The sequence below is a fragment of the Acanthisitta chloris genome, unplaced genomic scaffold (genome assembly GCF_000695815.1).
Source record: "Acanthisitta chloris isolate BGI_N310 unplaced genomic scaffold, ASM69581v1 scaffold19282, whole genome shotgun sequence".
Classification (NCBI taxonomy): domain Eukaryota; kingdom Metazoa; phylum Chordata; class Aves; order Passeriformes; family Acanthisittidae; genus Acanthisitta; species Acanthisitta chloris.
Window position 1 is genome coordinate 1 of NW_008660118.1, and position 11,493 is coordinate 11,493.

Below are 11,493 nucleotides of genomic sequence, written 5' to 3' on the forward strand. Positions count from 1 at the left end.
GCTCGCTGCTGCCCGGCCGGGTGGGGAGGGCTGTGGGCTTGAGTGGAGACTGCTTTCCATTCCTGGGCAGATCAACCTCCTGCCTCAGCTTCTGTTGCACCTCCCTAGTGTTTGAGAAGCGGCTGAAGGGGTATAATGTTTTTCCGTTGTTTTATGTTCTGATATCATAGAATCATAGAATTAACTGGGTTGGAAGAGACCGCAGAGATCATCAAGTCCAACCCTACCATGGTTACAGACCACGGCACTAAGTGCCACATCCAGTCTCATCTTGAAAACCTCCAGGGATGGTGAATCCACCACCTCCCCGGGCAGCCCATTCCATTGCCTGATGACTCTGTAAAAAAATCTTTTCCTAATATCCAACCTAAACCTCCTCTGGCAGAGCTTGAGTCTGTGCCCTCTTGTCCTCCTGCTGGTTGCCTGGGAGAAGAGACCAACCCCCACCTGACTATAACCTCCTTTCAGGGAGTTGTAGATGGTGATAAGGTCTCCCCTGAGCCTCCTCCAGGCTAAACACAACCCCAGCTCCTTCAGCCTCTCCTCATAGCACTTGTGCTCCAGTCTCTTCACCAGCCTCGTTGCTCTTTTGTCCTGAGTGAGCTTAATGAGTTGATAATGAAGGCTCTCTCTGTCTCCAGGTTCGATGCCCCGGGTGCTAGCACAGGAGAGCTCAGCAGCCCCGCGGGAGGATGGCAAGGGAGGCTCCCGCAGGAGCAGCTGGGGCATGTTGGTCACTGCTGGAGTCGGTGGGACCTTGGTGGCTCTCTATGCTGTGGTCACCCCTTTCGTGACCCCGGCCCTGAGGAGAGTGTGCCTGCCCTTCGTTCCTGCCACCGCAGCTCAGATCCAGAACGTGCTGAAAATGCTAGAGAACAGAAGTGGCTCCCTAGTTGACATTGGTAGCGGGGATGGCCGCATTGTAAGTTATGGGCTTTGCCTTCCTTTCTTACCACTGCTCAGAAACCTACCAAATGCTCTAGCTGTCGCTGCTGTGTTCTCATATTTACAAATGGTTTTGTTTTTTGTATTTACAGTGGTTTTGTTTAAGTCTTACGATAACAATCAAAGCTGAGGAAGGTTTACATTCAGTTTAGGCCAGTAGTAGGTTTTTTTTTTCTCCAGCCTTACCTGCAGCTTGCCCAAGGTAGCATACAAAATGACAGCCTCATCGTGGTGCCTGGAGGGAATCACACTGCACTCACATCAAAAGATGCCATCAAAATGTTGGTATTGTGACTGACAAAGAGCTGTGATTCCACATAGGTGTACAACTGCAGCAAGTGAGGCTGTGAGATTAAATAGTGCTGTGCTTTTGGAGCTGCAGCTCTATGCTTAATGTATAAAGAGCAAAAGAGCATGAGAAATAAGGAATGGAATGCAAAAATAAAAATCCTGGTACTGATAGTACTGTAGCCTTCATACCTTTGTGCAGTGCTGGCTTCCCCACTTCAAAATCCCTGTGGTGGAACTAGAGTAATCACCAAGAGAAATGGTGAGAGTCATGAAAGCCAAAGTGATAATTCTGCTTTCAGGGCATTGTTTGAACCACAGTTTGTGAAATGTGGTGAGGGTATAGTGGAGAATGGTGTGGGGATTTTTTGTCATTGTGATGTTTTGTGTACCTTTTCATAACCATCTACTTCAAGGAAATTTTGGCAACAGGATGTTGCACCAGGTGTGTTTTTGATGGAAACAAGCAAGTTCTTGAATGCTACCTCTGTCCATATTTCTTGTGAACAAGTCAACTATTTATCCATGCAAAAATATTTAATTTGGAAACCCAAATATGTGAAGGTGGCTTCCTGAGTAGGAAACAGAGGAAAAAAAGCAGATATGAAAGAACTGCAGTTTCTGATGCCTTCTCTGTTCATCATTCTGACTGTTGACTCTCATCCGAGGCATCTAATTTGAGTAGGCACTGCATGTTTAATTCTGATTATACAGGTGCCTAAATGGAGACTGAAGACTGTTTGGAAATCCAGGTGCCTCAAATGGAATGCTTGGTGTTTCCTTAATGCATTTGTCCTGAAAAAAACAGTCTTTTCAGGTGCTTTTAACCATTTAGCACTTACTTAAGTGTAATCAGTGGATGAATAGGATGATATTTTACTTTCCAAGCATGATAACAATGCCAGATTCTTTTTAATGAATTTGTAAGTGCTCTGTGCATGGTGGAAGATGTTTTACTTTGACAGTGTGAAATAAAGTGTCCAGGTAATGCTGTTTGAGAAGTCCTGTTAAGAAATGTGTACTTCTTCCTGATTTCACCTTGCCTGTTTTGCAGTTCCTAGTTCTTCAGGTGTTTCCTGATTAAAATTTGGCAGTAACCTTTTTAATTATATCTTAAACCTTTAGTCTAGAAACTGGTGCCTTTTTGTATTTTCTATTTGATATGTCATGTTGGCACTGATTCAGGGGTTGTTCAAATGCCTATCCCTCATTCTTCTCTCCTTGGTGAATTTTGGTACTCTTTAATTCCAAGGCAGTGTCATGAATGTGTTAAACTTTTATGTAAGTCATAGAGGTACTACAAGCTCACAGCTTTGCCCTCTGAGTGTTTATGTTTTCATTTTGTTTGTCTGAATATATTAATTTCAATTGGACTAGTCATAATAGTAAAATGTAGTTTTGAGTTTCTGTTCACTATGCTACTAATCTGTTGGGCATTAAAACCTGAGTGACTTACAGAAGTGCTTTCCTTTGATTTATATTTTAAATAAAACTCTGTGCTCCTGTTTAGATGAATAGCCTTTTGTGTTTCTAAGTGAGGATTTATTTCCTTCCTTGTAGGTGATAGCAGCTGCAAAGAAAGGATTCAAAGCTGTTGGTTATGAATTAAATCCCTGGCTAGTCTGGTACTCCAGATACCGTGCCTGGAGAGATGGGGTGCATCAGAACACCAAATTTTATATATCAGACTTATGGAAGGTAGGTAGTGAAGTATGTAAGAATTAATCTGGGATGATTGAGAAATTTTCATAGTTTGGAAATACTTTATTGGAGGAACCAGAATGCTGACTGGCCACAAGATTCTATATTGAGCTTTAGGTTAAGCCCTTGTGCTGGAAGTCTAGTTTCTATGGGCTAAGTATGCTGTTTTGCTGGTCTCGTGCTTTGTTTGAGTGCTGTTGTTTTTCAGTAAAGGATCCTCAGACAGGTCTGTGCCTGATGAATTACGTGGGGTTTTTTTGGTGGGTTTGGGATTTTTGTTTTGATCAGAGAGAAGCATTGAAAAAACTGCATGGCACTAACTGGAAGAACCCAGGCATTAGAATGCCTGTTAAGTTTTTATAGCTAGCTAACATTTAACAAAAGAAGGGGCAAACTTAAAGCATATGTGATTTTAACACATACAGGGGGTGTGAAAAAAACCAACTTAGTTATGAGTAAAATCACGTAGGTATTTTCTAAATTAATGCTTCCTGTGCTACTAGAATTGGTGCCATATTCTTGGACAGGCAGTAGAAGGTTTTTTACTGTTCCGCAATATAATGTTTTCTTTATGTGGAAATTTGTGTGATGAAAAGTTGATAGGGGATCTCCTTTCATATTTTTGGTCTAAATCGCTGTTGAAAGAAGTGTGGCTGGAGGGATTAGGAGAAAAGAATAGTGAGAACTTCTCCAAATACAAATGCCATTTTCATTAAGACTTGTTCTCAAATTTTATTTTAGGTTTCTTTTTCCCGTTACACAAACGTTGTTGTTTTTGGGGTACCTCAAATGGTAAGTTTGCTATTTGTGCACTATTAAATTATTTTAAGGCGTTCAGTGTTAGTGCATTGGTCTGCAAAAATGAACTAACCTGCAGAAGGCCAAAGATAACCAGTAATAATATTTTGATATTTCATTTTTGCTTATTAATGCCCATGATAAAACCTGATAAAACTTGGGACAGTGTGCAGACTGGAGCTCTGAAAATATGTGGGTTTTTTGAGAAGTATTTTCTGTCCATTAGTTTAGAAACAAATGAAAACTGCTGTGCTCAAATTGCTTGGGGGAAAGGTGATAGTTTGGTTGTCAAAAACTTCAATTTTTTTTTTTTAATACTGAAGAAAAGAGGAGCTTACAGGGAGAGGCTGGAGTAGTAAATTGGCTACAGCTGGTTTTTGGGAGCCTTGTTAGAGGGAACTGTTGAACTTTGTGTTCTCCAGAAACTAGATCACCTCAAGTAGGCCAGCAGTTGGTATATTGAAATAATCACTTGCCCATTTGTGGACTGTGAGGGCTTAGGGAGGGAGACAAGTGCTTCAAGTGGCTTTGTAGCTTGTGTTCACTGTGTCCCTGGGGAAAATGCATTACTGGTGTAGAAATTGAGTTGCATAGTGACTGCTTTAGTGATATATTTGATAAATTGAGTCAGACTTCACATTCACTCTGGCTTTCAGCTTGATCTAGTTTTCTTTTTCTCTTTTTGCTAGAAAATAGAAAAAATATTAATATTTAAGTAATCTTGATACTATTAGATTTTTCTATATAGGTTGAATGTATATGGAGGAGTGAAACAAATATCAGATAGAATCCTAGAACAGTAGAGAGACTTTTCACTAGACCAAGTTGCTCAGAGCTCCATCCAACCTGGCCTTAAACAATTCCAGGGTTGGGGCATCCATAACTACTGTGGGCAACTTGTTCCAGTGCCTCACCACCCTCACAGTTAAGAATTTTTTCCTAATAGCTAATCCAAACAGTGAAGAATTTCTTCCTAATAGCTAACCTAAACCTACCCTCTTTCAGTACATGCTCTTGTAGAGAGTTCCTCTCCATCTTTATTGCAGGCTTCCTTCAGGTGCTGGAAGGCCACAGTTAGGTCACCCCAAAGCCTTCTCTTTTCCAGGCTGAACAATTCCAACTCTCTTAGACTTTGCTTCTGTACTGATTCTTCCTGTGCTCAGGCAGACATGTGATGAGTGAGCGTGAAGAGCTCTATGTGATGCCATACTACACACGCCGGTAACATTTCTGTAGTAACAACAGGAAGCATAATAAAGCTTTCCTATGCTCTGTGCATTCTTTATCGGCGCTGGAATCAAACCTCTACCTGAGTTTGAAACTGTCGCCCGTGTTGGAAGCCGCAGTGAGCCCGGGTGTGCTGTGGGGAGCGCCGCGGTGTCAGTGGTGCTGCAGGTGTGGGAGGTACGTGCTCTCCCGCCGGAGTGCCGCCAGGGGGCGGCATACACGCTTGGATTTGCAGTGGGAATTCTGCCTCGGCACGGAGGGGAAAAGTGCGGGTGGAGAAAGATGTTTCGGTAAAGTAGAAATAAGCAGATGCACTGGGAAAATGTGAGTAAACCCGGCAGAAATACTGACTTAACCTTAGGTGTAAGAGTGTAAAGTGGGATAAATTAGTAACAGCTGTGATGCAAAGAGTAGCTATAGGGCTCAAAGTAGCTTCCCTAAATTCAGTAAGTACTAGGCTCAATTCTTTCAGTAAAAGTGCTGTCATAAATGCAGCAGATGCAAACATAGGAACCTTTGTGTTTCCTGAGCATTCGTTTGCTCATGATCCCCTCAAAACTTACCTCGGAAGTTGCGAATGCTTAGCCTCCTGTATGACTAAGTTAATTTTTTAGAAGCCTTCATATGTTTTTTTTTGTTTTTTTTTACTAAGGACAATAAATCTCTTTAGCTTTTTTAATGATGCTGTCTGATTTGATACTTTCACAATGCTTTTATTTTGTATCCAAGATTAGCTTGCAAAACTTGGATTTATTGATATTCAGGGAAGACTTAAGACCTCTCTTGTTCTTGCAAGTGTCTAGGTGAAGGTGTGTTTGTTTCTGAGTCATTGCAGAGAGAGACTTTTAGTTGTTCAGGGTGGGATGACAGAATTCTTACCAGATGTTCATGTTTGCAGCTTCTGTGCATTTTAACTGATTATATACTGTACAAAAGGTTTACTAAACTATGTATCTGTGTAGACATACAAAAACCCCAAGCCTGGCTTGACATAAAATACAGTAAAAACACCTAATGTAACTGATAGATTTATCTTAAAAACTAGTTTGGTCAGTTCAAGGATGCAATTCTTTTTGGCTGAACTATTAATGATGTTTTCTAATTGGAGCTAATAGAGACATACAGTGTCACTAATTTTCACAATTGCTCACTGAAAATTAGGCTATGTCTATATTTGCAATTTCTGTAACAAATTAGACCTTCCTTTTCTGGTGTCTCAACTGGGTTTTAGATACCAGACTGGGCTTATTTTTCTAGTTTGTTTGAGGTGCAGTAGCAAAAATGTTTAAAAGCATTTGCAGTACAGATGAAATTGGAGCACAGAATGCTTAAAAATATTCAGAGGTAACTCTTTCATATATTAGATCTGTGACTATAATTTTCCTAAAATATTCCATTGTAAGCTTAGATGTAGCCATAATAGGATATTACATCAAAGGCACACCCTGCATGCATATGATAGTGGAAGCTATCTGCAGCCTCTGGAAATGTATTTTCTTCTGTCAGTCTTGTTTTCTAATAGTGTTCTGTTAGTTTTTTCTTCTTTTTTCTTTTTTTTTGGTGAAATTTTCATATATTTTGTGTTTTCATGGCTTAAATTGAGCTATATTTTTAAGTAATTACTGTCCTTTTAACCTTTTAATATCCAAATTTTACCACTGTGATAACAAAATAAATAGATTTTTACATGTAATAGAACTAGCCTGTGGATAGGGTATGTAAGAATAAAAGGAACTCCAAATGGACGTGCACTGCTGAGCTGCTTAAGCATACCATCAAACTTTTCTGAAGGACAAAAATGGCTAAATCTGTTGGTTTTTTTTTTCCCCAGAACATAATCACTATCTGGGATGGGAAAGAAGTTACTTTGAAGTCTAGATGTGTTAATTCATTTCTCACTTAATCCATAGCAAAATTTGCAAAGTACTTTAGAGAGAGTATGTGACTGATTGGAGTGTTGCTCTGCTGTTCTAGAAAAGTAGTGATATATCCTTTGACTTTCACATCCTCTCATTTATTGTGAATGGAGGAAAGCTAGACTGTAGGTCTTCAACGAAGGAGAGTTACACAGTGGCATGTGACATGGTCCCCCCACAACAGCCTTCTCTCCACAGCCTTCTCTCTAAACTGGAGAGAGATGGATCTGGTGGGTGGACTATTCAGTGGATAATGAATTGGCTGCATCCAGAGGGTCATTATTTGATGGCTCAATGTCCTGATGAAGATCAGTCATGAGTCGTGTCCCTCAGGGGTCTGTATTGGGACTGATCCTGCTTGATATCTTCATCAATGACATAAACAATGAGATTGAGTGCACACTCAGAAAAAGTTGCAGATGATACCAAACTGAGTGGGGCCAGAAGGACCTGGACAAGAAGTAGGTCTATGAGAACCTCCTGCAGGTCAACAAGACCAAGTGCAACGTGCTACACCTGGGTCGAGGCAATGCCTGGTATCAATCCAGGCTGGGGGATGAGATGCCTGGTATCAATCCAGACTGGGGGATGAAGGGATCGAGAGCAGCCCTGCTGAGAAGGACTCAGGGATGATGGTGGATAAAAAGATGGACATGAGCTGGCAGTGTGCACTTGCAGCCCAGAAAGCCAACTGTGTCCTGGGCTGCATCAAAAATGGCGTGGCCAGCAGGTCAAAGGAGGTGAGAATACTCTGCTTTCATGAGACCCCAGCTGGGAGTACTGCATCCAGCTCTGGAGTCCTCGGCACAAGACAGATGTGGACCTGTTGGAGTGAGTCCAGAGGAGGGCTATGAACATGAAAAGAGGGCTGAAGCTCCTCTCCTATGAGGACAGGCTGAGAGAGTTGTGGTTGTTCAGCCTGGGGAAGACTTACTGTGGCCTTGTAGTACTTAAAGGGGGCTTATAAAAAAGATGGGTATAGCCTTTTAGTGGGGCCTGTAGTGGCAGGACAAGAGGGTAAATTCAGACTAGATTTAAGTAAGAAAATTTTTACAAATAGGGTGGAACAGGTTGCCCAGAGAGGTGGTAGATGCCCCGTTGCTGTAAACAATGCCATGCTGGATAGGGCCCTGAACAAACTGATCTAGTTGAAGATGTCCCAGCCTGTGGCAGGGGGGTTCGACTAAGTGACCTTTAAAGGTCCTTTCCAACCCAAACCATACTATGATTCTGATTCATGCAGTGCTGCTGCAGGGATTTAGATGCATGTGTTAACAGGCTGTGGAGTCAACAAAGCTGAATTTCAATAGTATTTAATATCCCAGTACTTTATACAGTGAGAGCAGAATGTTTGCTTTGGGTTGTTGTCTGTTTTGAGTGTCCTGGGATCTGTCTTGATGTTAGACTGTAAATTATGAGCAGTGGTAACCTCTGAGTATCACACAATAGTTCATGAATCTTGGGGTGTCATAAATAGCATAAATTCAGGGATCTGAACTTCCATTCCCTACAGAGAAGAATCACACTGAAGAGACTCATGAATTGGAACATGCAGAATCTTTTCTTTGCAGGCTTTTTGAATCTAAGGGATAATCTACAGGTTTTGATTTGATTTTTGGAATTTAAAGTTACGATTTCCTTGATGTCACCAGCTGGGACATGACCACCATTTTCTAGTTTTAGATATTCTTTGTTAAGACATCAAAGCCAAAATATATATCATGAATTCCAAAGATTTGTAAAAAAAATTCCTCAAACCTTAGACTTCTCTTGAATACTTGAATTAGATTCTAAAGAGAATGCTTCTGGTTTTTTACTGCTTCCGAAAGTTTTTTATTGTTACTCAACAGATGCCACAGTTGGAGAAGAAGCTGGAAGAAGAACTGGAATGTGATGCCAGAATTATTGCCTGTCGTTTTCCTTTCCCTTGCTGGATTCCAGATCGTACTATTGGAGATGGAATAGACACTGTGTGGGCCTATGATTTGAAACATGATTTGAAACACCCAGGATGTGAAACAAAAAGCTTGGAAATTACACCAGAGACAGAATCCTAAACATCTATTTTTATTTTTTACTGAAATTTTTAGCTATGACTTCATCTGACTATGGAGATATATATATTCACTCAAGAAAGTGAAGTACACTGGTTATCTGAAAGCACATGAAGGTTACTGAAAGGTGTAGTTAAATGGTTTAATGTAGTGTCCTGGTTTAATCCCAGCTGGCAACTAAGTGCTGTACAGATGTTTACTCACCCCATCACCCGCTCTCTCCCAGTGGGATGGGGAGGAAAATTGGAAAGAAGGTCGTACACATGGGATGAGATAAGAACAGTTTAATAATTGAAATAGATGTAATAATAATTGTGATGAAAAGGGAGACAACAAACAGAGGAGGAAACCCCAACAAAGATGAGTGATGCGCAGTAGCATTGCTCACCACCTGCTGGATCGATGCTCATCCCAGAGCAATGACTGGTTCCTCCTTGCCAACTCCCCCCAGTTTATATTCTGGGCATGACATGCTATGGTGTGGAATATCCCTTTGCACAGTTTGGGTCAGCTGTCCCAGCCATGCTCTCTTCTGGCTTCTTGCACATCTCCTTGCTGGCAGAGCATGGAGAACTGAGAAGTCCTTGACAGGGTAAGCACTGCTCAGCAGCAACTGAAGCATCAGTGTGTTACCAACAATATTCTCATTCTGAATCCACAACACAGCACTCTACCAGCTACTAGGAAGAAAACAAATTCTATCCCAGCTGAAACCAGGACTTGTAATTAGTAAAAATTACAACAACGTTTTATAGAAATGGAAAACTTTAATGTGGAGAACAGAATAAAACATGTTTCACTACTGTTAAGTGGAATATATTTATAAGATAAAGTGCTAAAATAGGTGAGCTTCGTATGTACGTTCTTTCTGACGCTCCATATCATTTGGTGTTGGAAGTGGTGTGCAAGTGACTTCTCCAATGAGCTGTGGTTCCCAAATGTGTTCTTTATATATGCCAAGTAGGCACAATGCTGCACACACCAAACTGATGCAGGTAGAGTATGCTGGTGATACTGATGTGTCACACCTCAGCCTTGAATGTTTGCTTTTAAAAGTTGAGTATGACAAAACAAGCGAATACAAGAAGTTGCTCATTCATTAATACAAGTGCAGCCTCTGATTGTATTCATGTGTTTTTATTTAACTTGCTGTGTGAAAACAAAGCTGCAGAAATGTGCTCTCACTGAACTCTTACTGGTGTAAGCCTTTGCCAATGGCTATAATTTTTCCTAACCTCTCTGATTTCAGAAGGGTTTCAAAAGTCACGTGTCATTGAAGCATCACAAGTTCTCAATGGTGTGCTCAAACTTTGAATAAAGGTATAGATGAGAGTTGCTTACTCGAATACTTAAGTCTGACTCTGATTCCAGTGCTAGCTGGTCTGGCTAGCTTGGCTGAATCTCATTAGACCTCATTTAATTTACTGTGAGATGGAAAGGAAGATTTTTGATCAGACTTCTTTTCCCTTCTACTTTTCGTTGCCATCTGATGAGATCTCAGAAACTCACGGTGTTGCTGTGTGTTTTTTCCTTGTAAGTGAAGCAAGTTCTCCCTGTCCCTTTGCTGATACTGGTCTACAGTGGGGAACTGTCACTGTGCTGATGTTTTCCTTCTCTACCATGGTTACAGCAGTTTTCTGTTTTATAACAGTCTGCTTGCTTGTTCTTTTTTCTGGTTCCTGAGTAATGTTTTACTGTTTTCACCCATGAACAATTAGTCAAAGTTCATAGTCAGCCTCCCCTGGCCCCAGTTAACATATAGCCTATTTGTTAAGCAGTGACTATGTAAGTTTGTCAGACCTTTGCCTATGTGATACTCATAGAATGAAGCTAAAACAAGCTGGGAAATTGTCATCTGACTTCAAGGCAGTTGTTACCACAACTAAAATTAGCTTAGGTTGGCAAGAAGTGCTGAGACCCTAGAATTTCAAGTAAATACAAAGTCTGTCACATTTTATTAGGTGTTGTGAAAGCAAATTTGCTCTACTGTAGTGTCTGACTTGAAGAGAAGTTGGGTGGTGTTTGGGATGTGTAGTCTATAATGCTACCTGTACCCAGGATTTTTGTTATTGGTGTCAGGGGAGAGGAAGGAGAACTTAAAATACCTGAAAATCTACACAGGGGATTTGTAAAGAAGCAGTGGTGTGGTTTTGTCCTGATAAGGTATACAAAGAAGGAAAAAGGGACAATTTTATCTGGGGTCTGCAAAGGAGAGGTGATTTCAGCCTCTCATGGCAAGCACACCTGTAAACGTGGAGACTGTGTGCACTGAAAAACAGGTGTTCCTGGTAAGCAGCCTTTTACAGCCTTTCACTGCAATGTTACATAAAGCATCTTGTAAAACTACACTAAATTCTTTCTGTCATGATTTAAGTGTTGTGATTATTACACAGTGACAGGACAGGGCTAGAGTGCCTTATCTAAAATGGCTGAGTTTAGCATCCCGAGGCCATAGAAATGGGAACTCAGACAAAGGACATCTGAAATTATTTCTGTTCATAAAAGACCATACAAAGGGGAAATTAGCTAATTAAGCAGTCTTTTCCCAAATGATTACAAAGGAG

The 11,493-nt window shown here is 40.9% G+C and overlaps 1 protein-coding gene across 1 annotated transcript; it reads left to right on the forward strand.

The window, feature by feature from the left end:
• Positions 1-646: 646 nt before the first annotated feature.
• FAM173B (family with sequence similarity 173, member B) lies at positions 647-8,973 on the forward strand. Its single transcript, XM_009069707.1, has 4 exons — positions 647-922; positions 2,794-2,931; positions 3,676-3,726; positions 8,726-8,973. The coding sequence occupies exons 1-4, from the start codon at positions 647-649 to the stop codon at positions 8,930-8,932; spliced, it is 672 nt and encodes a 223-aa protein (XP_009067955.1). The 3' UTR covers positions 8,933-8,973.
• Positions 8,974-11,493: the final 2,520 nt, after the last annotated feature.

Coding starts and splice junctions, on each gene's coding strand:
- FAM173B (XM_009069707.1), top strand. CDS start 647: ATGCCCCGGGTGCTAGCACAGGAGAGCTCAGCAGCCCCGCGGGAGGAT. Junction 923..2,793: donor GTAGCGGGGATGGCCGCATT/GTAAGTTATGGG, acceptor CCTTCCTTGTAG/GTGATAGCAGCTGCAAAGAA. Junction 3,727..8,725: donor TTTTTGGGGTACCTCAAATG/GTAAGTTTGCTA, acceptor GTTACTCAACAG/ATGCCACAGTTGGAGAAGAA.